Here is a 26,062-nt window from a genome sequence, read left to right as displayed (position 1 = left end):
CGCAGTTATGAAGACCGGAGTTCAAATCCCGGACCCGCCTGTGTGGAGTTTGCATGTTCTCCCCGTGCCTGCGTGGCTTTTCTCCGGGACTCTAAATCGCCCTCAAGTGTGATTGTGAGTGCGAACGCTTGTTTGTTTCTATTGTGCTCTGCGATTGGCTGGCAACCAGTTCCGGTTGTAGCCCACCTCCTGCCCGATGCATTGTGGGTACTGTAGTCATCAAAACTCCTGATTGTTACTCACGGCTGTCCCACGGCCACGTTCTCGGGCACGCTGAGCTCGTAGGTGGCGTTAGTGAACTGCGGCGGGCGGTAGCCGGCGAGAACCGACACGGTGGCCGGCGGACCTTTGCGCCCGTCCGCGTCCACGGCCTGGACCCGCAGGTGGTACTCGTGGCTGGGGGTCAGGGGGCGCCCCGTGGTCCTGACATCGCCGGAACGCCGGTCCACCTCGAAGCAGTCCTCGCCACCTGACACCCATAGAAAGAAAGTTATGCTGTATGATTTATCGTTTCTTGTTAGCCACTGTTTTCTATCAATTTGCGTTTGTTCAAAAACAGTTCAAACAATCAGGACTTTGGAAAAATAAGTCAAAATAAAATGATAAAAAGAAAAGAAAAATAGATAAATAAATGAAAACATAATTAAAAAGTCAATTCAATAAAATAAATTGAACCTCCCAATAAAATATTTGGAATGCTCTAAAAATATAAAATTAAATACATTGAAAATGAAAAATAAAATAATGAAAAATATGTTAAAAATATATATAAAATAAAATGAATAAGAAATAAGTAGTAATCACATTCATATATTTAAAATTAAATAAAAAATAAAATAAATAATGGGCAAATTGCGAAATAAATATTGAATCTGTAAATAAGTATAAGTAACCGTGTGTGTGCCTACTGTATATTCTTTAAACATTAGCTAGTCCGTTTGTTGACAATTAAGGATTTCTCTAGTACTTTCGGTACTTTCTATTTCGCTATTATTATTATTATTATTATTACTGCTTCACAAGTACATTATAAATTTGATTGCAATCGCTTTCTTTATAATCAGTAAAATAAACTAAATAATTATATGGAATACAGTATTATTACTGTACCATATTTTGAATGTCACATCTCTTTATTTCAAACCAAATTTCTTTATTACTATAACTTATAAATAAAGAAAATGAAGTATTTTCCAAATAATGAGCAAGAATGAGTGTTATATTCAAATTACAGTATCTAGTATGATTTTTGTACGAAATGGTTCATTTTTTTTTTTTTTAGCATGAGTTCATCGGCAAGTTTTGGAAAGAGCCCGCGGGAGAGGAGAGATGAAGATGGAGAAGAGGAAGAAGGATCCTCAGCTGTTGACCAGGGGGCCTCGACTGGTCGCAGCTGCAGCCCACCTGTCAATCATATCATTCTCTCACTACGCTGACGCTTGGTCACGGCGGTGGGCCACTTTTTCCGTGAACAATACCGAAGCGCTCTGCAAGTTTCTCAAGCGTGTGCATCCCTGTGATATACTTCAGGCGGGCCCAACAAAGCCACTCCAAAAGTAACGCAGTAGAAAAAAATACAACCATATACTCAATTAGAAACATACTCCTGACAACAGGTAAAAAAATTTTTAGTTTTTTTTTAGATTCCTTGATTGTACTGTATAGTTTTTTTTTGTAGTATTGCCATTATGAAATTATTCTGTCACGCTGTGAGTCGTTCCTAATATTTTGGCCTTTAAGTTCATACTGTAAACTGAAAAGTGAGCATTATGACCATAATTTCCGGCTTATAGGCCACGACTTTTTTCCATACGCTTTCAACCCTGCGGTTTATGCGGTGATGCAGCTAATTTGTGCATTTTTTTCTGACGGCCGCAAGGGGGCACTCGAGCGGAAAAGGTAAGTGTGAGACCAGTGGAATATATGTGCCGAGGAAGTGACTTTTACTGGTATGTTTTTTTTTTAACCGGCTCTGTTTGCGCTGTGCTAGCCTGTTGCTGTTATGTTACTGGAGTGTCTCATTTATTTTTACCGGTATGTTTTATTTTTTAACCGGCCCTGTTAGCGCTGTGCTAGCATGTTGCTGCTGTGTTACTGCCGCATCTCAGTGATTTTTACCGGTATGTTCTTTTTTAACCGGCCCTGTTAGGGCCATGCTAGCATTAGCACCGCGCCAATTTTAGCGCCGCACCAGCGTTAGCGCCGCACCAGCGTTAGCGTGTTTCTGCTGTGTTACTGCCACATCTCAGAGATTTAGGTATGGGTTTTTTTTTTAACCGGCTGTTAGTGCTGTGCTATCATGTTGCTACTGTGTAGCTGCCGTGGCTGTTTTTTTTTCTTATTTACCAGTATGTTGTTTTTTTTTAACCATTCCTGTTCATGCTATCGTGTTGTTGCTATGTTAAGCTAAGCTAAAGTATTAACACTTAAAAGTTTGTTTACCATCTTTCTTAATAAATTTCTCATCTTTCAATGTGGGTTTCAATGTGGGCATTTGCGTCTTTTACACAGGTGCAACTTATGTATGTACCAAATGGTATTTCCTTTACAAATGTACTGGGTGAGGCTGATAATCAGGTGCACTCTGTAGGCCGGAAATTACGATACGTTTGTCGTGGACAATTTTTGCATTGGATCTCAAGTGGGGAACGTATAAATAGAATAGTATGAAGTGGGACCTAATCTCATTTCGGTCCATATTGGCAACATATGAAAATAAGTAAATTATTTCCAAGTACACGTGTATTCATATTACGCCAAAGGGAAGCAATAAAAAAAATAATCAACTCTTAAAATATCTTCTTTCACTCAACAAAAATATATATAAAAATGCAAAAAAAAAAAAAAATCCACAGCCACTGGCGCTCATCCACCCACTGTGCCGCCTCTCCGGAAATGCTCCTATTATTCCCCAACGTGGGAGCTTTCTTGAACCCCCGGGGGAGCATTTAGCATTGGGGGGTGAAGGGGGGGGGACATTTAACAGTGATCTTTTTTTCCTTCTCCATCTCCTGCTTTTTGACGCTAATTGAAATTCAACAAGTCACTTTTTATTGAGATTTGTAAATCAGCGGTCCTCCGAGCCAAAGCAGGTTTGTCACATGCAAATTCACATGACAGGTAATACATATACATTTTTTCTTTGAATGTATCCATGTCATGTGTGCATAGGGATAGATATAAACGACCACATTTACATATAAAACATCAAAATACATCAGGATATAATGTCATGCTAACACTAAGTCTACTAAGCTATGCTCTAATATGATCATTTATAGACATTAAATTTAAAATATATTCTAAATTGCCTCGCCTTGTTAGCTTAGCAGCCTTTTGCACCAGTGAGGCACAAATGGGCCCAAGGGCAAAAAAAAATACCCAAAACCGTTGCGCTAATACATACAAACCTCAATAAAGATGACAATAACAAAATTATCAACTCATAAACATTTGATTTTGAGTCAAAGTCAAATGTTTACCGTCTAACAGGAGGAACTGCGGTTGTCCGAGCGTGCCGTCGCGTTGCCGCGACGACAGGCGGTAGATCACGGACCCGGGGGCAGCGTCGGGACCCACGGCTGCCAGGAAGGGGGCCGGGAACATGGTCCACTGCAGTTGGCCCTGACTGAGGGAGCTCAGGGTCAACCGGCACAGGTACCACTCGTCACCTGCGGGAGAAAAGACAGAGACTCGGTTTCAAGCCCGAGCAACAGGTGGCGCTATAACTGTGAGGCCGTTGGAGCCAATCACACGACTGCACACTCAAGTGTACTAATATTAAGACAAATGATTCAGAATCTTTATTTTGGTGCAGAGCTGGATAAAGTCACAGTTTTTTTTACTTTTTGCTAGCATCCATTTTGTAAGCTATTTGCTAACGCTTTAGTTTTTGTCACTTTTGTTTGCGCATAGGCTTGGTTACTTTTACGTAAACAACAGCGCCATGTTAGCTTTTTGTGAAGTGTACACAACTTTATGTGCTGGAAGTAAAATAGAACAAGATAACTCTTTGATATCAGTATAATGCCACATTTTTGGTTCATTTTTACATGAAAGACTTTAGCCATTTGCTAACACCGCATTTAGTCATTTCGTGCCGTCAACTAGACAAAGTGTTGTTTTGTATGTTTTAGCTGCAGTTTTCCTTGTTTTTTTTTTTTTTTTTTTGGCGTCGTTAGCTGCGAATGCGTTGTCGTCTCCTCGCTTTGTAGCTCAACTAGCTAGCGCTGCACGATCTTCAGTTGGTGTCATGAAAGCGGGTGTCTCCGCGGGCCCCGAGGGGACGCGCTGACATTAGTCAACGAGCTCCTATCGCGCCTTTTATCTGCATCCTGTTCCCCGGCAAGACAACACAAACTTTTTTTTTATGACTTTGCCAAAAAAAAAAAAAAAAAGACAGGTTTTGTTTTGAGACTCTGGGTCGTGTGTTTTTTTGTTTTTTATCCCAAGGAGGGATTTGTCAAAAAGACGGGAAAAGAACAACTCCGTGTCAACTTCAGCCAACAAACTGTGTCAGAGGAACACTGAAAATTATTCAACTTTAGACCAGGGTTGTCAAACTAATTTTTCTCCCGGGCCACAATTGTAGGTTTCCCTCGGAGGGCCGTTATGAACATTTTTAGCCACCTCAATATATTTACACATGAAATTCATTAACTCCTTTTGTAATCATAAATCAAGGGTAATGGGTTTTTCAACTACTGATGTTCGATAACACAAAAATGCTTGCAATAACACGTTATCATTTATATGACATGAATATTTGAAATTTTGATCATGTTTTACCAAATATCATGGTAGTTGATACAGATGATTTGCCTTCGAGGGCCACATAAAACCATGCGGCGGGCCTTGAGTTTGACACCTGTGCTTTAGACCAACACGAGTAATTTGTTACAGCTAGCGGATATGATTTTTATCCTATTCAAACCTATTACTTTTACCTTTGCAGCAAAAATTGCATTAACAAAGAGTAAAAATGTAACATGCTGGAAGCGCTTTCCTTCTGTCCCTTCTAACTTCTTTTCCTTCTCCTTTTCTAGATTCTTCTCTTCCCTTCTTACCCGAATTCTGTCCTTAATTTTTCCTTTCTCTGGCGTCCCAAGCCAAAATGGAAGCCTCGAACTGTGACGCAGACGTACGAGCAACCACTTACTTCTAATTTGCTTATTTTGATTCCTTTCTTCCCTTCTGATCTCCTCTGTCCTTCTTTTTCCTTCCTTTTTTTGAACGATTGGGATTTTTTTTTTTTTTACTAAATGTCTGTTATGTATTGTGAGTGACCCGCCGACATACCCACAGCATTTGAAAGCAGCTTCATTTTTCCGCAATTTTTAAGTCTCATTTGTCACACTTGCCTTTGTTTTTACTCCTTCATATTTGGCAGGGTTGTAAACAGCACTTTTTCCTGTGGTCTATAGAGCTCGTGCTCCCACGTCATAAAATCACAGGACTTTTGCTTTCGTCGCCATATTGCCGGTCTAACAAGCCGGTTGGAGACGACCCGGAAATATTGTCTTGTAGCACGACGCGCAGAGTCTTGTCCCATCCCGTTAGACATTTAGAAGGTGAAAATAAACAAAGCTACGTGGGAAAAATTAGATGAACTCGGCATAGAGGACCCGTATGTAATGCCGAAGTCAATGTTTTCGTTAATTTAATTAAATTAATTAAATAGTTAATTTGCTTCCGCTTCTCTTGGACAACAACTAGATCTACACATGGATCTGGTGAGGAAGTTGTCAAGATTTACACGGAAGAGTTTGAAAGCTTAGAAAAGTCGGGATGTATCCAAATACTTTGTTGCTGGATCTGTTTTCAATCAGGAATAAATCCCACATAGTGACGGGTTGACGCCACGTGAACACGGAAGCGTGTTCGGCCACATATTAACTTTTGGCGGAGTCCACCGATCTTTTCCGGTAGGTTTCAATGCAAATGCCAATATTTAAATAAATGACCCCTGGTTTTACACAAACTTGCATTAATTAACTATGATTGAAAAAATAAAAAGAGGACGGAACATACACGGAAGCGGTGGCGGCCACACTTAACCTTCGTAAACCTCTGCGACAGTTTTTTTTTTTTAATACGCATTGTTCTCAAATGAGCCAACTTGGCATTATAAATACTTCTTGATAACTTTATATTGAGAAGAATAATTCCTAGCTGAAATGAAGCGATCGCTACACAGGCGTGTGCGTATTTTAGTTAGGCACCATCCATCGTGTTTAATTGGCAAAATCCATCCATATTTTCTGATCCTTTCAGGTGGTATTCCATAGAATTATCACGTTGAATATCTGTGACGTCTGTTGTGACAACCAACGGCCCAACAGGTCTCGAGTATTGTGAATATTCTCCTCCGGTTCAATGTCTCCCACAATGTCGAGCAGCTCTGTTTGACCGGCAATATGGCGGCGTGAAAATGGTGACGTCACGTGCACGAGCTCTATTTATTTCAAAAGACACTTATTTTGCCTTGACAATGACTTTAAAATAAATTTCCACATTAGATTTATTGAACCATGATATAAATGCAATTGAAGTACCTTTGTTTGGGTATGAGGGGTAAGAAGTTTGCATCCAGGCAAAGTGAACAGAACAGGTTTGAACAAGAAACCACAATTTCCCATGAAACCCGCGTCAAATCGCACTTTCAATTAATGACATTCGTTTCACTTTTTTTCAGTCGAGAGGAGGACGAGGAGGTGTAGATGACGATGTCTCCCTCACGTCCTCCTTTTGTACGGACGCTCGTCACCCCTGGCTGGTTAAATGCAGAATAATGGCGTCTATTTTAAAGTGGCTTGTTTTACATATGCTGCGGCCCTCCAGCGGCCAAATGGAACGCGGCCCATTAGCGCAATCAACATCAACGCGGCCTGACGGAACAGCGGGACGGCGAGGAGGGAGGAGGTGTGGAGGAGGATGGATTGAGGGGCTGTGAGGAGGAGAAGAAGGAGCTGAAGGGGGTGAAGAGAGAAGAAGGGCAAGGGGGTAAAGGGGAGTCATTTGAAGGGGAAGAGATGGGGAGTGAAGGAGTACGGAAGGAGCAAGAGGAGTGAGGGTGAGCGGAAATAAGCAAGTGAAGGAGAAAGTGGAGCGAAAGATGAATGGTGGGGGTTTGAGGAGGAGAAAGGGGGAAGAAAAAGGAAAAAAAGAGAAGTTGCAAAGGGGTAAATCTTATTTCTTTGTACGCAACCACCATGATATTTTTCCCCTCACTCCGATGTTTATAAGTTAGCTCCACCCACCACATATGAGTAGGCGAGAACAAATCAAGAGCTACGATGGATATTTTTTGTAGTCTTGTAAATATGTGAAATGTACGCATCCCTCTTCAAATGCCAGGATGATAAATCTTTTCAAAATATGTTCCACCATTAGTGTGACCTATCTGTAAAACTCAACACAAAAAAAATTTTTGATTGAAGAAGTAAAAAATGTGGTTGCATAAGTACAGACACCCTCATTAAACTGTAATTGTCGCTGTTGAGAATGTAACATCCATCCATCCATTTTCTACCGCTTTTCCAGGTCGGGTTGCAAGGGAAGTAGCTTCAAGAAGAATACCCAGACTTCCCTTTCCCCAGCCACTTCTTCCACCTCTTCCGGAGGGATTCTGAGGCATTCCCAAGCCAGTCTAGAGACAGAGTATCTCCAGCCTGTCCTGGATCGTCCCCGGGGTCTCTTTTCGGTGCGACATGCCCAGAACACCTCACCAGGGAGGCGTTTCCGGGAGGCATCTAAATCAGATGCCCCAACCGCCTCATCTGGCTCCTCTCAATGCGGAGGAGAAGCGGCTCGACACTGAGCCCCTCCTGTATGACTGAGCTTCTCACCCCATCTCTAAGGGAGAGCCCGGACACCCTGCTGAGGAAACTCATTTCGACAGCTTTTATCCGGGATCTTGCTCTTTCGGTTACAACCCACAGCTCATGCCCATAAGTGAGGGTAGGAACATAGATCGACCGGTAAATTGAGAGCTTCCCTTTCGACTGAGCTCCCCCTTAACCACAACGGACCGATACAAAGTCCGCATCACGGCAGACGCTGCACTGATCAGTCTGTCGATCTCCCGCTCCATTCTTCCCTCACTCGTGAACAAGACCCCGAGATACTTGAACTCCTCCACTTGGGGAAGGATCTCATCCCCGACCCGGAGAGGACACGCCGCCCTTTTCCGAGCTGTCATCTTATCGTGGTGTTGGGGTTTGTGTGTCCTGATGATCCTAGGAGCTAAGTTGTCTGAGGCTTCATGCCCCTGGTAGGGTCACCCGTGGCAAAACGGTCCTAGGTGAGGGACCAGACAAACTACAACTCCAAAACCCCTATGATGAGTATTTGGATCTTGGTTTCCCTTGCCCGGACGCGGGACCATTTAAAAGTGTCTCTGCTGAGCGCCAAATTAAGTTCAGCTGTTCTAGTGGGAGGAGAAGAAGGGGAAAAATAGGTTCATGGGGGGGTTCCGTAAGTGAAGAAAGCAAAGAAGTAAAAGTTGAAGGAAGGAGTCCTGTAAAGATGGAGGTATCGAGGAAAAAGTAACAAGCAGGTACAGGAGAAGGTTTAAAGGATAGCAGGAGAACAAAGAGGAGTAAAGGGGGGAAAGAAGCAGAGAGGAAGAAAAGAAGGAGTAAAGATGGGAAGAAGGAAGATGAATAGCGGAGAACGATGGGAAGGAGAAGAGGAGGAGGAAGCTGAGGAGACAGTTGGGAGAAAAAGGGAAGGAGTTGAACAAGTGTCGGTTGAACAAAATGTCTCCTGGTCTTAAAAATCAACAGTATCAGGAGTTAAACAAAAAGGACTAAAACAAGATAAAGATCCTTTGCTCCTGACCATGTTTTGATTTGAAAACATCATCTCCTCGCACTAGCCAAGCGCCACTCAACCCGGTCGCCGCGACAAAGCCAAACCAAACCGCGCCCAAGTCGGCTTTGCTGGAGCGTACGGGAAGACGAAGACGCAATGTTCACGAAGGCGAGCGCCGACCGCGGGGACGCACACGTTAGCGTGTTCACGCGTGTTAACTTGACGCATGTCCGACACGAAAGGAGCGCCGTCGTGAGGATCGCGAAGGACGCGGGTCGCCTTCCGTCGCTCTTTTGTCACACTTTTGCGTCCGCTGCATTTTTCATGCGGCGAGGTGACGGCGGGAAGTGAAAATTGCCTCCACACGCCGAGGAGCTCATGAATACGAGTTTGGCGAGGTCCAGGATGCCCGCGGGGCCGCTTCCGTGGCCCGTTAAATCTTTGAGGCTCAGTGAACATCGGTACGGATGAGTCTCGGTGCCGGACTTGAATGCGAGCTGACTTCCCATAATGCACTCCTCATTAGCCACGCCTTCAACTGACTGAGCGGGACATGACTAAGACGTGGATAACTTTATTTCGCTACGGTGGTCCGATATTGCTCCTGTGTTGATTCGCTTTGTGCTATGTTGTTGGCTTTTTTTTCTTGATGGTCCGAGGTTGGTTCTGTGTGGGTTCTATGTTGGTTCCTTAATTGTTCCAAGTTGGTTTTAGGATTTGATTTGTGATTTGTCAAAAAGATGGGAAAACAACAACTCCGTGTCATCTTCAGCCAGCAAACTCAGTCAAGAACACTGAAAATTATTATAACTTAGAGCGACATAAGTAATTTCTTACTCATGCCGGGCCCTCTTCGGGTCGGGGATGAGATCCTTCCCCAAGTGGAGGAGTTCAAGTATCTCAGGGTCTTGTTCACGAGTGAGGGAAGAATGGAGCGGGAGATCGACAGACGGATCGGTGCAGCGTCTGCAATGATGCGCATTTGTGGTAAAGAGGGAGCTAAGTCGAAAAGGCGAAGCTCTCAATTTACCAGTCGATCTACGTTCCTACCCTCACTTATGGGCATGAGCTGTGGGTCGTGACCGAAAGAACAACATCCCGGATACAAGCGGCCGAAATGAGTTTCCTCCGCAGGGCGTCCGGTCTCTCCCTTAGAGATGGGGTGAGAATGTCAGTCATCAGGGAGGGGCTCAGTGTCGAGCCGCTACTCCTGCGGATTGCGAGGAACCAGATGAGGTGGCTGTGGCATCTGATTCGGATGTCTCCCGGACACCTCCCCGGTGAGGTGTTCGGGGCATGTCCCACTGGAAAGAGACCCCGAGGACGACCCAGGACACGCCGGAGAGACTATGTCTCTCGGCTGGCTTGGGAACGCCTCGGGATCCCTCTGGATGAAGTGGCTGGGGAAAGGGAAGTCTGGGTATCCCTGCTGGAACTACTTCCCCCGCGACCCGACTCGGAAAAGCAGTAGATAATGGATGGATGGATGGATGGGTGGGTTTTGTGATGGTTCTGTTACTCCTCTCCTACTGTTTGTGTGTTTATGTTGGATCTGTAGCTGTTTTTGTTTGGTTTGCTTTGTAGATATCCTACAAGTTGGTTCTATACTGCGTGCGAGTCCTGTGATGGGTCTATTTTGGTACTGTATTGTCAAGTTGGTTCCATGATAGTTCTGTGATGGTCTGTGGGTTATGTATTGTCTCCGTGTCCCGTTTTGGTTCTGTTTTCAATCTATGTTGGCTCCGTGACAGCTCCGTCTAGGTTCTGTGTTGATCTGCTGGTTCTGTAGCAATTGTAGGCTACGTCATTGTTGGTTCGATGTTTGGTGCTCATCTGTGTGACGGTTCTATGTTGGTTCTGTGTTGTAGCCGTGTGGGTTCTGTGTTGATTTGTTTGTAGTTCTAAGTTGCTTCTGTGTTGTTTTCATGCCATTCACGTTTGTCGACTGTTGATTTAATATCCGTTCTGCATTGTTCTCCCTTGGTTACGTGTTGATTCTGTGCCGTTCCCGCGCTACGTCAGTTTTGCGTGGATTCCATGTCGGCGTTGCGATGGGTCTAATTCTGTTTTTTATCTCATTGTGTTCAATCTTCAGATACTCCCCTGCCTTTCACAACTTCTGACAATAAACATGCACAAAAAATGTCCTGCTGGAGTCTAAACACTGTTGTTGAAGTTCGTCTTGACAAACCTTCACAACAACTCAAGCCAAATAAGCGTGGAAGGTGAAAGCTGTGAAAAAGTCTTTTAACATCAGTGTGTACATGTTTGTGTGCTCATGTTTGTGTCACACCGGCAGCCTTTCACCACGCAGGAGGAAGCAGACGCGATCCGACTGCTACTTGATGTTATTCGGCATGAAGACGCGGTAGAAATAGACAGAGGAAAGTAGCTCCTGCATGCCGTCTCGCCGGAGGAGCGTCAATTAGCAAAGGGAAGGAAAACAAGATGCCGCTGGAGGAGGTGGGAGGTGGAAGACGGGTGACGGAATGACGGGAAGGAAATAAATGAAAGATACACAAGAAAGGAAGCAAGTTAACGCCAAACAGCAGCCATCACTGTGTTTATTATTACAGTGAATCTCCGCCATATTGGGTTCATCTTCCGTGCCCTCACTTTGCCGCACACTTTTAACTGAACGTTTTTTATGTTTTTTTTTACAGTAGGTCAAGTAAAGCAAGTCGGGATTTAGAGTTGCATCCCTTATGTGGTTGTGTGTTTGAGAATAGCCACCATTTTCACAGCGCCATATTGCCGCTCAATCAGAGCTGCTCGACATTGTGGGAGACGTTGAAGCAGAGGAAAATATTTACAATATCTGAGACCTGTTGTGCTGTTGGAAGTCACAACAAATGAGACAGATATTCAAAGAGACCATTCTATGGAATACCAGCTGAAAAGACCAGAAAATATGGATCTTATTCTTATTGGTGAAAACATTGACTTCGGCATTAAATACGGGTCCTCTTTGCCGAGTTTATCTAATTTTTCCACATACATTCCTTCATTTTCACCTTCTAAATGTCTAACGGTATCGGAAAAGACTCCGCGTCGTGCTATAAGACATATTTCTGTGTCGTCTCCGACCGACTTAGCCTTGAACAATTCTTTGCCAGACCAATGTGGCGAGATAAACAAAAGTCAGGTGATTTTATGACGTAGGTCGACGAGCTCTATACGCAGGGGGAAGGGACTGGGCCGTACCACGAATCGCCAAAATCAGCATATGAATTGCAGCGATTATATTGTGATTGCATTGAAATATATTTTTGAAAAAAAAAAAAAAGTTTGTTTTTTTTTTAAACCTGAAAATTTTAGGAAGAACCCAGGATATCCTGCCAATCAGCGTTTAAGGTAAGGTTCACCACCTTCAAAAAAAAAAATGTAAAAAATTTGTAATGAAAAAAAAATGTAATTGGAAAAAAACTGCAACTACGTGAATCTATGAGTGCCAAACGCGAGAATGCGCTGTACACCAGCTTGTATTATACTGCCCCCAGGTGGCCAGGATGCACATAACAGAAGGAGCACCACAATCAACATAAATTTGTCATGATGCAAAAAGTTTTCCTTACATTGTATTGAATTATGTCATCAATATGTTTTAATAATGCAAACTATAAAAGAATGCTGTTTTGCTTGAAAAAAAAATCACATTAATTGGGTGGGGTGTGGAGGGGGGACTTGAACCTAACATGATATCTCAAGGTACCACTATTATTTAGTTTGGTTCATCAGTGGAATATGCCAAAAACAATATAAAAGTCATGCGGCATTACTACAGAATAATTTTTGGGTCGAAATGTCATTTTGTCTCCATCCGTCTTTCTCCCCATTTTCTTCCGCTTATATGCGGGTCAGGTTGCAGGGATTGAAAACCATTTTAATTTGCTCCAAACGCTTGTGTGTGTGTGTGCGCATGATTGACAGAGTGGGATGCGTTGCCATAGCAACCCACAGCGACACAGGTGTCCCAACGGGAGCCGGGCGCCATGGCGACACGTCAAGTCGACGTGAAAAGCGCTCTCACTTTGCACTTTGTGTGTGTGTGCGCAAAGCTCGCTAAAGCGTGCGCATTCCTGTACACGTTACAGTTCGGTCACGTCGCGGGGCGGTGAGCGTCGAGACCAACGCGCGAAAACCTCGACTGGCAAACAAACGCGTTTCTGTTGGTGAACCCAGTCCTCCATCTGGTCTGCGGGATCCAGTGGACAGAGCGGCCTGCCGCATCCTAATTAGCAACCTTATAGACTGGCCTACTTTACACACTGGCATAGAAAGGCAAAGACCTGCAGGCACACACTTAATTAAACCTCATTCGCACTGCTGACGACGAGCAATGCAGGAAATGAAAATAATAATAATAATTAAAGCTGGGTGCTTTTTTTTCTCGTGGTGAATCCTCAAAGTGATCGTGAAACTTGACACCATGCTCTGTCCACATTAAGCAGCATACGCCACTCAATTTTCTTTATCTAGCGCTTTAAAAATAACCACCGCTGAAACAAAGTGCTGTACATGAATTCAAATGGAACATAACTCATTTGAAATATTGCATAATCAATTTAGAAGTTAAAACAATACAAACTAAGGAGGAGTTTGTCAAAGACCGTCTGCTTTAAACCAAAATGGCTGACTTTTTGTTTTTATAGACATCCATCCATCCATTTTTTTTGCCGCATATCCTCACTCGGGTCGCGGGGAGTGCCGGAGCCTATCCCAGCTGTCAACGGGCAGGATTCGGGGTACACCTTGAACTGGTTGCCAGCCAGTGACAGGGCACATATCGAGACAGACAACAGTCGCACTCACAATCACACCTTGGGACAATTTTGAGTGTCCAATCAATGTTGCAAGTTTTTGGGATGTGACTCGTCGCGGCGCCGGGCTGCAGTGGCTCATCTCGGCTGCGGAGGTGGATCGGGCTGTTTGTTTTCGTCATCGCTCACAGGCGGCATTGTTTTTATCACCACCGCGGAGGTGGATCGGGCGGCGAGGCGGTTTGGCCGAATGCGGTTTGGCCGTGATCCGCATATCATCTAAATATGGATAGAAACAATAGGGTTATATTGCCCCGGTCACTTTACTCGATTGTGAGATGAGTTTCCGTGTCAGAAGCGGGGTGTCCCACAGGAGGGGCCGCAGGGTGTTTTCAATGGCGAATATCCGGGGAGACGTCACCGACGCAGCCAATATGGCTACCGCTTGAATGTCGAGTGACACTTCCGCAATTTTGCGCGTGGATGACGCGCTCTCTGCTCATATTTATTTTTTCCGTATAGACATTGAAGTGAATAATGTTACATGTTTTTTTCATTACAATATCTATTTTAGAACGTTTATAGGCATGACACTTGGGCTTTAAGCTGGACTGTGTGGGTCGCTGTACAATTTGACGCTCAAATGTGGAGTGTGTTCGATTGATGTCTTCAACTATTGCTTTTCTCATAGCTTTTCCCTTTTTGTGTGTGTTTAAGTGAAGTTATGTGTTTTTATGCGTTAAGGTCTGTGTATATGTTTTTTTTTCTGACCGCTATCCACCCCCCTGCCCCCCTCCCGTCTATAAGAATCCTGGCTGAGACTCTCAGGAGGAGCGTGCAGGCCAAGTGAGGAGCAACATGAAAAGTCACTTAGGGCTGCAGGTTGTGGTTAGTGTGGAGAAGATGCACTTTTAGGGCAAGCGTTGACGAGAAAACCAGTAGCATTAAATTGAAAAAGAAGAAGAAAAAAAAAGGGAACTCAAAACACGGCATCATAATGAGTTGTTTGCTGCCGCTCTCTTGGTGACCGAAATACTCAAAACGTTTGCAAACCATCAGAAAAGAAAAAAAAAACATTTGGAAATGAACGCAAACCTAAAGTAATTGTTATTAACTTTGCAAAGGCAGAAGTTTTGCATCACATTGGATTGTGTACCTAATAAAGTGCCCATGGGTCTGGCATGTTGGTGATACATAAGGATTTTTCAGAAAGGAAGAAGAAAAGAAACATCCACCCATTCATCCATTTTATGAGGCGGGCTACACCCTCAACTGGTCGCCCGCCGATCACAGGCCGCATGGAAATAAACAACCGTTCACATTCACGCCTATTGACAAATCAGGTGCTTCAACTGACCATAGTTTTTGTTTTGTGTAGGAGGCGGGGTACACCCTGGACCGGTCACCAGCCAATCCCAGGGCACCTACAGACAAACAACCAATCGCACCAACAATCCCACCTAGGGGCAATTTAGAGCGTCCAATTAATGTTGCATGTTTTTGGGATGTGGGAGGAAACCGGAGTGCCCGGAGCAAACCCACGCAGGCACGGGGAGAACATGCAAACTCCACACAGGCGGGTCCGGGTTTGAGCCCGGGACCTCAGAACTGAGAGGCCAACCAGCTTCTCCACCATGCTGCCCTAGTCGATCAATTTAATGTGTAAATTTTATGATGGGTCAATTAAAGATTTTCATGGTTTCCTCTGACAGAAAGTGTAACTACAATGTGGCCCGCGATAAAAATAAGTTTGACACCCCTGCTCTAGCCAGTCGACCACTGTGCTGCCATTATAATCACATAATAATAAAACGGGGAATGTAAAACCAGAAACTTCTCATCTAAATCTTATTCTAATTGTATACCTATGAAATGTCAATAAAAGATAAAAAGTGAACTCATTTTCCCCACCCAAATTAAAAGCGCTTCCTCTTTTCTTCCAGATCTGAGGTCATTTCGAGCACCGCGCCGTGATAATGAGACTTTTAAATGAAATATGGCCACAGAGGGAAAAATGACGAGGCGCTTGCATCAGTGCCGTTATTGTTCTATTCCCGGCAAACGCGTTCCCCCTTTCCCACGGAGCGAAGCTACGCCCGGGCCTGGCGGTGCCCCTGACGGAGCCGCTCAGGAGGACCCTCGGCTCCAGCCCGCGTCGGCTTCACACGCCTCATCTCGAGCGCCGATCAATGCATGCGTGGCCGGATAAGCGGGGATGGAACATCAAGACGGAGACCAAAAAGAGGAAATATTGAAGCGATCCAAACAAACAAATGTGAGAGAAACAAAGGGAGAAAAAAAAAAGGAATAAAAGCAAAGCCGGAAAAGTGCGATGTCAAAGATAGAAACGCATGGGAAAGGCAAGGTGGGAAGTGGGGCAAGCGGACTGGTCGAACGGGATTTACCCAGAATTCACAGCATTCGTTTTAATCACCTTCGAGTAACAGACTGGTGCAGGCCGTCTCTACAGAGGCCGCTTGATGTGTGTGTGCGCCGAGTTGTGCAAGAGTTACACCAGGAGATGAAACTAGGAAGTAAACATGGAGAATAAAGCGGGGGAAAAAAGAAAGAAAAAGATTCATCCGTCCATTCTCAAGACTTTGAGCGACACAATCGTTAACGTGCGTGTGTGTGTGGTTGTCCTGTTGAGATTGTCAGCGCACACCACACGCAACACGATTGATGATTTTTTTTCAAAAATGTTTGTATGTGTAGCAGGCCTTAGTTTTAACTCCGAGCCTCTTGAGGGTTTCACGTGGGTGTAATCATGATAAACGGGCGACTGGCAAATCTCACGCCGCTGAGTGAAATTGGCTGCGGGGTTGTGTTTTGTCTTCATTCCGTGGGAGTGCGACCAAGTTTGCCTTTGATGGATCCCTGCAAATGACCCACAAAAGGGTCATTTCAAACTAAAAATGGCAGACTTCTTCTGTCTTTTCCACTCATCTAAAAAAAAAAAAAAAGACTAGATAGCGCATACACATCGAGCGGTATGTCGATTGGTTGAAGCCAGTTGGCCGCCATCTTGGTACTCCCAAAACGAGTGGAGGACATGGTTTAACAGGTTGGATTATGGTGGGGGTTTTCTCAAAAGTTTGGCATGTAGAATTAAAACTGGTCGTGTGAGCTTGACATTACTTCAGTTCTGGTAACATGAAGGATTTTTAATTCGACTTGGTAAGACAAAAAAGGCGAAGTGCAATGGAAAGACATAGAACACCGTGACTCCCAAGAAATTACCTCGCATATTAGCTAGGGCCCAATTTCCGTGATGTTAACTTTTCCCAAAATACGCTGTGAAGCACCATCGTAACATAGCAAAAAACTAAGCATTTTTTTGTCATAACATCATTAAATTTTAAGTCAATCAGTTCGATATATTTTGGAAATAATGACACGCAAAATACATGCAAAACGTTCATTTGTTGTCTCTACGATGTCCTATTTCAGAGACAAAATTTAAACTTGTTTCCTCCCATTTCAAATTCTCATTCAATTTGCAGAGTTCTGTATTATGAATTTCATCAAAAAAATTCACAGAAAATGTGTTTTCTTGCTTATCCACTGATGGAAGTTCGGGAAACTATTGACATTGCTTTTTTCTCAAAAAAAAAAAAAAAAAAAAAAACGGCTTATAAAGGTGAAGCAGAGAGTGAACGGTGAACAACAACAACCGTAAACATCAACAATCAGAAAATTAAAAAAAAAACCTTTACAAAACAAACTTTAACAGTTTCAAAGTAAATCTTTCTAACTTATTTGTGGAATGTTTTCTCACAGCCACGAAACGGCATGCTTGTTTTGGGAGTATCAAGATGGCGGATGGCCACTTCAGTTTTGGTGGCCAATGAGCCATCCAGTCTTTTTTTTTTTTTTTAGATCAGTGGTCTTTTCGGGCTGTGCTTCTCAATATATGTATGCCTACCAAATTTAATGTTGCTGAGTAAAACTAGCTTCGGGGGGGCTGAATTTTTGAAGATTCCGTGGGGTGTGACTTAACTAGCGTACCCGACTGAACCGAGCTCGGGGGGAGGTAGCGGTAAGGGGTTTGTATCGCACTTCCAGAGGAGTCCTGGGAGGATGAGGATGAGGATGAGGAGGATCCGGGATACGCGCTTTGTGTGCAGCGTGGTCACGGCGCCCGAGGAGGAGGAAGAATCCGGTGCGACGCGCGAGAGGAGCGGGGCCGACCTGAATTATGAATATCTGAGGACTTTTGTCGACCATTAAAAAATAAAGTGTTCAATGTTTAATGCGGCGCCTCGTCCATTATTGATGGCGCGGCGTGCTGACAAGTGCGCGAGCGCATCCGCCACGAGCGTGTCACGTCGTTGTACACGCGTGTTCTCCTCCGAGACCCTCTAATCACTATCCGTGACAATTGATAGCATGCTAGCGGTTGCTATGCCAACATATCGCAGCGTGCCAACCTTAATATAGAAAGCGATAAGGCGGATTGGTAAAGATTTGATCTCTGGAGTTTGGTACAACTTATAATGATAAGTATACAAAATCATATATTACATACCAAGATAGCAACCCGAGTACAAAAGCCACAAAGGCGGCAAGATTATTATTTATTTTTTTTTTAATTATTCTTTGTGATCAGACACCATTTAAAATGAGAATAAAATGCTAACATGCTAACATTTGTCATGGTAAAATATGGGAGTACTGGATAGTGACGCAAGTGCAAAAAGCACTAAGGTAGCATGGAACTCTGTACTTTTAGAGCACTAGGATTTATTGTATGCATGTGTGCGTCTGTGTGTGTGTATTTGCTCGTCAGCCTGAGGCGCTTTCAACTTTGGTGAAGGGATTTCCTCCCCGTGACTCAAAGGGAATTATCTCTGGCCGTCATCTGCGGCAACAAAGATGCATCGACACCACAGTGTCACTGCGCACATTCTTTCATCTTGCGCGTGTGTGTGTATTTTCCAGAATGTTTGTTCATTTTTGTCCGCGTGTCGTACTCACGGCGGGCCTGTGGAGAAATCGTCGCGGTCCTTTGATTATCCCGACAAAGGCATGATCATTGTGTTATTTTATTTAAAAAAAAAAAATATTGGTTTCCTTACTAACTGGTGGCATGTTAGCTTTTTACCAATTGTAATTTGAAATGGCACTCGAGAATCCTTATAGATGTATGTAACGGTTTTTGTAATTACCGTGATTTCCGCACTATAAGGCGCACCTAAAAGCCTTTTAATTTTCTCAAAAGCCGACGGTGCGCCTTATAATCCGGTGCGCCTTATATTTGGGTCAATATTGAGCCTTTAGTGCAGCTCCATCGAATGAGATACATAACGTAACTATTCTATGAGGCTTATGATGCGGTGCGCCTTATATATGGAAAAAAGTTTTAAAATAGGCCATTCACTGAAGGTGCGCCTTATAATCAAGTGCGCCTTATATGTGGATCAATATTGGGCCTTTAGTGCAGCTCCACCTAATGAGATGCATAACGTAACTATTCTATGAGCCTTATAATGCGGTGCGTCTTATATATGGAAAAAGTTTTAAAATGGGCCATTCATTGAAGGTGCGCCTTATAGTGCGGAAAATATGGTAGGTTGCTATGGTGCTTTACGTTAGCATACCAACTGTTAGCATTGTAGCATATGAACAACTTTCAATTGAAATAGTACCCAAATACATGAAATGATGTAAAATCCAAAATATTCATCTTGGTGTTTTTCCTATTGAGGTTTTCTGTATTGAGGTTGCTATCTGGTAGCACATTAGCATTTTAGCATTTTATCAATTGCTATTTGAAATTGCATCCAAGCCGTTTGAAATACCATCCAAGTTTAACGCACAGTGTAAAATAATCATTGATATTTTAGCTCTTTTTTGTAGTCAATTTACCATCTTGACATCTGTTAGTACATCAACTTTTATCACTTTTCATTTGAAATAGTTCCTCAATCCAGAGAACGATGTAAAATCTTTCGAAATCTGCTTTAGCGCAGACTATACTTTCCTCTATACTAGCAACTCTTTGTATGTTACCGTTTTGGTAATTGTACATTTAAATAGTACTTGCATACAGGAAACAAAGTAAAATCCTTATCTATCCGTTTTAGTGCTTTTTTTAAAAACTCAGATTGCTATCTTGCCAGTTTATTCAGTATATGCTAGCATAAAAACTGTTAGCATGGCAGCATTTGATCTCTCGGAGTTGGTTTTAGCACTTTATCACGTCCATCGTGGCATTTGATCTTCCCAAATTACGCGACGTATAAAACAACTGAAAGTGTCGGGAAATGAATTGTTTGATGTTAGTACAATGCAACTATTAATAGGAAGTCCTGATGTAGAAATTATGACACACACGCAAAAATATGCAAATCCAGTGCGCGCCAAAGAGACAAATTGTGGAACACACAAACTGTGATGAATGGAATTAATCCACACTGAGTCTCTTATCAACTTTGATGCACTTATGTATCTGTCTTGTGCGTGCGCGCACACACACACACACACACATGCAGACACACACAAAAAGATCAGATTTGGTCCATTATGTGAACAAAGTGCAACACACATCCAACCAACAGCAGCATTCAGCCAATTTGGTCCAATCTTGTAAAGCTGCTCCGTGTGTTTGTGTGTTTGGGGTCTCCTGAGTCCTGTCATGGCTTAAATCCATTGTAGGCAATTGTGAAGTCTTTGCCACAAAGCACAATGTTGAACCTCAAATAGTGTGTGTGTGTGTGAGTATCTTTTGAAATACGATTTCATAAACGAGATGTTGCAACAGACCATACAAAAGTGAAGTATTAAAAATGCGCAATCTCAGAGTGAGTGAAGTGAGTGTTTCTGATCGTGACCTCTTGATACAGTCTGGTTTTTGCAATGTTAGAAAAACAACTCTTAGCATGTTAGCGTTTTAAGAATTATAATTTTGAAATCGTACCAAATTGCAGAGGATGACGTTAAGTCTCTAATGAGATTGAAAAATTGCTATATACAGTAAGTGTGATGGGTTTTTGCCATGTTAGCATTTTATCAATTGTCAAAAAAGTATGAAATAACAGTGCTCTATGTACAATCCTTATTCTTTGTAGTTGTCTACCATCTATTGGCACATTAGCATTTTATAAATTCATTTAAAAAAAATAGTACTCATGGTATAAATGTTGTAGACCAGTTTTAGCGCTTTTGGTACTTGGGTTGCCATCTTGCTATAAGTTAGCATTTTTTCAATGGGTTGTTTTCACCGACGTCACATTTTTTGCTGAACCACTGCGCGCCGCATTTAGCCTCCGTACCTAACGCGTACCCGGTGTGGAAGTCTACGGAATACTCTCAGTTACTGTTTGTGTTTTTGTGTTTCACGGGCGTCTTGGGGCTCAAGTACACAAGAGAGGACTTGCTAACCATTCTTCTGACTTTTTTTCGACAACTCTCGCCAATTCGCTGAAGCTTTTTCCAGAGTTGCTAGTCGGCGCGCTCTTCAAAGCCTCGCGATCCGGTACACAAGTCCAGCTGCGTGAGCAGGGACATCGTCTAACGCTTCCGACAAAAGACTTTGGACTCTGTGCTTCACAGAGACTTGGCTTTGCGAACGATTGCCCGACGCTGCTATCCCGCTGCCCGGTCTCAACTTCCATTGTGCTAATGTGTCGCCGAGCTAAGCTAACAACCTTAATCGATACTCCAACATTACAGTTAAGATCGTTTTTTTTGTTAGTCACATGAAAGATTCGAAAATTTTATGAAATACTAGATTTGTTTATTTTTTTGTCTTTTTGAAAAAAAAATGGAATAAATGGAGTTTGCCTCGATATTAAAAAAATAATATTCCACCGCCTGTTGTTTTCCGTGTTAGCATGCAGGTAAGTGCTCTTCCTTCCTGATTTCTGTCACATAGAGTAAAAGATCAAGCGCACAATACTGCGCCTTTGTTACGCAGTTCTGAGTCCCGTGATGTGTGCATGCCACGTAGCCTAATAGTCAGTCTGGCCTGTTGTGCTGTCGGTCGCGTCTTCAATAAATGCAGTTAGAAACGTAATGTCGTCCACCTTGCCTATGTATGAGTAACGCGAGCTCAGGGATCAAAAATGGCCGCCGTTCGAGGCAGCCCGACAGGTGACGTCACATGAAAACAACCCATAGTCAATAGAAATGGGATCCGTGTATCTGACACAATGTTTCATTAAACGGTTCAGTGCTTTTTCAACCCAGGTTGCAATCTTGCTATATTGGAGCATACCAGGTGTGGTCAGGTTAGCGTTTTAATTGATCATTTTCAACAGCACCCAACAACACAGCTTAATACAAAATCTTGAACAATTTTGCATTAGCACTTTTGGTAAACACGTCAGTTTGCTATATGTTAGCATAGTCAACTGTTGCTAGTGTTTGATCTGCTCTTATTTGAAATAGTTCCTGAAAACAAGGTACTCAGTAAATTCTTGATCGATCTGTCTGTCAGAATACACAACTGTTGGCACATTCCACCTCCAGTATTTTATATTATATTTCCGAGGCATGAGATATTCCCACTGACATCACAGGTCAACGTAGCAGCATCGAAGCCAGTGATGTCATATATGTTACGTACAATAAAACGACGAGTTCAGACAAGCGTCAGCTCGGCGCGTCGTCTCGGGAGGAACGTCCGTGAGTGAATACATCAGAAGCAGCCAAATTTGCAGTTTTCCTTGTTGTTTTATGATCCCCCCCCCCCCCCCCCCCTTCCGGCTTGACTTCAGTGTTCTCATTATGTCTCACTTCATCCCCTTCTCGGCTCCTGTTGGACTCGACGACAGAGTGAAGGTGACTCACATCCTTGAGACAGTTAAGGAAATGCTAACGTCTACCTGACTCATCATCTGCGCTGATGGGTCGCAAATGCGTGTGCGCGTGCACGGTCATGCACATTCACACACACGCATGCGCACACACACACACTTAAAACTCATTAGCTGAATACCAAATGATCGCATCATTTTATTGATTGCCGTAACGTAGGGGAATACAGTAAATCCATATTGATCTGAATGAGCGCTTTCAGTACTTTGGTAATTAGCGGTATGATTGTATACCAATCTTTAGATTGTTAGCATTTTATCAATTATGAATAGTATCTTTTTTTAATCAGGTAACATGCAAAATCCTCATAATCCATTTTGAACTGGGGTTATCTTACTTTTTGGTATCATAGCAACTGATCATATTTTACCATTTCCTCATTTGAAATCGTACCCTTGGAGGTGGTGTGAAATCATGATGGGTCGGGTCTGCCTTAGTGCCTTTTGCGCTCAGTTTGATATCTGGTTTTATGGGAACGTACCATCTGATAGCATGTTCGTATTATATCAAGTGCCACTTGAAATTTCATATCCAACTACAGCAAAAAGATAAAATCCTTATTGGATACCATGTTAGCGTTTTACTCATTATAATTTGAAATGGTACCCAAATTTAGGGGACAATGTAAAATACTTACTGGTCTGCTTTTTTGGTATTGCTATTGCTATAGATTGATATCTTGCTATGCTAGCACACCCACTGTTAGATTCCTATCTTTTTGCATGTCATCTGTTAGCGTGTTAGCATTTGATCAGGTGCCATTTAGAGATACAAATTGTTAGTATGTTAAACGGGAAGTCCGGTCGTTGACATAATGTATCAGATAGGTCATGTCATATGTACTGTATGTACTTTGAAAATCTGAGGTTAATCCGATATCATTTTATCGCTAACCATCGCTAACCACTGGGTCCTTAAATGTTTATTTTTCTTAATGGGCAGAACATACCACCGGACATTCCGTGGATTATTTCTATCCGAATTATGGCAAAATTTCGCGATACAGTAAGGCGTTTTACCGTGTCCGATAATGGTGGTACCGCATGTGAAGACGCGAGGACGTAATACGTCACGTCCCCGCACGTAAGTCATGTGAAAATGGTGGCGCCCGTGAAAATTCATAATTACCGATAAAAATATTCCCAAAACACCATCAAATGGTATCGGATTATCCTCAAATTTTCAAGGTACAGTACATATGACATCACCTACCTGATACATTGTTATGTCAACGACCAGACTTCCCCTTTAACATTTCATCTTCTTTTTCTTTCGGCTTGTCCCGTTAGGGGTCGCCACAGCGTCTCTTCTCAGATGAATGCACATTTGTTTGGCGCAGTTTTATGCCGGATGCCCTTCCTGACGCAACTCCTCTGCATTTTAGCCGAGGAGAGAAGCTAACAGCACCTGGTATGCCCTGGCGGTCTCCCATCCAAGTTGTAACCAGGACCAAACCCGCTTAGCTTCCGAGATCTGACGAGATCGGGCGTTCTCAGGGTAGCATGGCCGTAAGCCCCTTTAACATTTTACCTATTGGTATCTAATTACAGCTTAAAATCTAAAACCCTCATTATTTTATTTGAACCATTTCATAATTTGAAACAGTACCCGAGTACAGGCCATGATTTAAAAACCTCTTTAGCCTCTCTTGCAACTTTTTGACCTCCGGTTGCTATCTTGCTCGACTGTAACACACTTAACTGTTAGCGCGTTCGCATTTTATTGACTGCCAGCTGAAATCGTCTCGGTTCCAGGGCAGGAGGAGTGCCAGGATGACGCGTGGAAGATTCATCCACAAACTGTCTCAGCGCAAGCTCCCCGAGGAGAAGACGATACCGGGGAGGAACTTGTCATGGAGCCCAGACGGCGGAGAACGTTCCTCCATTATGAAGGAGCGCAATCTCAGTCATCCGGTCGGGGAGACACAGAGCGGCGACAAAAAAAAAAAAAAAAAAAAAAAAGAAGGAAAATCTAACCGGATTCAGTCCCTCGTGTTTAATGTGCTTTGACTGCTTTTTTCTTTCGCCGAGCCGGAGAACAGATGAAAAGTGCAAAAGGAGAAAGACAAATAACAGGTAGTCAGGAGGAAAAGATAACGGGGGTGAATAATGGGGGAGAGGTGGGAGGAGAATGGGAAGAAAGTGAGGAAAAGGAGGGTGAACGGATGGAAAGAGAGGGAGTAAATGAAGAGGAGAAAGCTGCAAAGGGGAGAAAGAGTGGAGCGGATCCATGTCAAAGAGCAGATGACTGGATGGGATGAGGAACAAAGGGACTACAAGATGAGGGGAGAAGAAGAGAGGAATGGAAGGAAGGAGAAGAGTAGATGTGATAGAGAGGAAGAGGTGAGAGGGGGAAGAAAATGACGAGAAGAGGTGGCAAAGAAGGGATGAGTAGGTGAGTGAGTGAAGGAAGAGAAGGAAGTCAGAGGAGTAGATGAACGGAACAGGAGCAGGGAGGAAAGGAGGAGTGAAGACGAGAAGAATGTAGATGAAGAGAAGAAAGCAGGAGGAAAGTAGTAGAAACTATTGGCTCCACGCTGATACAACACTGCATACACTTTCCCATAACAGATACACACACGGATATCCTTATAAAAATGTATTTGCTGATTGCATTAAACACCGTCGCACAGACACGACAAAATAGTGCGCAACGGGAAGTTTACGTTGGGTGCGCTCTCTGCGCCCCAGAACTTTCGCTAACTCAGAGCGTTGTTAGCGCATGTGTGGCATGTTGACGCGAGTAAAACTGACACATTCAATATGGCCGACAGATTGCCGTATACCTAGCGATAGCCAACACGTTCAGTCGTAAAGTTATGGAAAGCGGGGCACGCTCTGTCCTGGATTTCCGAAGCGATCTCATCCGCTCAGGCCAAGCTAGGATTGGTCCGAGATTGCACGGGGTCACGACGGGAAGCCGTTTGGGTGCAAAACAAGTGTGCAGAAAAGAGGAGAAGAGGGGAGAAGATGACCAAAAGACTGGAGAAGAGGAGAGGAAAAGCCCAAGAAGAAGGGAAGAGGGAGAGGAAAACTGAAGAGAAGGATGGGCGAGGATAGAAAACATAGACCAGAAGAGAGGCGCTGAAGAAAAGGCGGGAGGAGAAGAGAATAAATGGAGAGACTCAATGAGACGAGGAAGTGAAGAATACCAGAGAAGACGCGGAAGGGGTGAATCAAAGGAGGTGGTGAAGAAAATGAGGATGAAAGTGGGAACCAGTAAAAGATCAAATGTTTCCAGCCTCCTCTGAACAGGAAAACACTCCGTGTGTGTGTGTGTGTGTGTGTGCGCATGTGATGCAAGCCTGGCGGGCCCTGCTGTAATCGAGGCCGGATGGACATCAGGCCTACGAGTTGCAGCAACCCTGCAGGCTACACACACACACACACACACACACACACACACGTCATTATTTTGGGGGTGTTGACACAACTTGTCCATTCTTTCACTCGACCGACTCTCACCATCCTTTCCTTTTCTCGTTTGATCCTCCACCCGGCTCATCTTGTCTTCCTTTCCGCGTTTTTGGCGTTGTTGCCTCCACTTCCTCCTGCCCTCCATCCTTCTTTTCTCTACTCATTTTCACTTCCTTATGTTTATGTCTTCACTTCCTGGTCTCGTCCTCTCTTAAATCTTCTGCGTCTCCTTCCTTGTCTTCACCTTTTGTG

The 26,062-nt window shown here is 43.5% G+C and overlaps 1 protein-coding gene and 1 pseudogene across 2 annotated transcripts in view; both read right to left on the bottom strand.

Annotated features, from left to right (window-relative positions):
• The window catches only part of si:dkey-22o22.2 (neural-cadherin), a 124,950-nt gene that overhangs the window by 64,056 nt on the left and 34,832 nt on the right, over positions 1 to 26,062 (bottom strand). For both annotated transcript variants that reach the window (XM_061820373.1, XM_061820375.1), the window contains exons 2-3: positions 3,483 to 3,671; positions 244 to 469 (exon numbers count right to left, since the gene is read on the bottom strand). In XM_061820373.1, coding sequence (XP_061676357.1) covers positions 244 to 469; positions 3,483 to 3,671 — 415 coding nt within the window. The remainder of the gene's footprint in view (positions 1 to 243; positions 470 to 3,482; positions 3,672 to 26,062) is intronic.
• Positions 23,790 to 23,908, bottom strand: LOC133501565 (5S ribosomal RNA; annotated as a pseudogene).

Source organism: Syngnathoides biaculeatus, chromosome 5 (genome assembly GCF_019802595.1).
Source record: "Syngnathoides biaculeatus isolate LvHL_M chromosome 5, ASM1980259v1, whole genome shotgun sequence".
Classification (NCBI taxonomy): domain Eukaryota; kingdom Metazoa; phylum Chordata; class Actinopteri; order Syngnathiformes; family Syngnathidae; genus Syngnathoides; species Syngnathoides biaculeatus.
The sequence above is the reverse complement of the archived record's forward strand: the minus strand, read 5'-3'. Positions and strand labels throughout refer to the sequence as shown.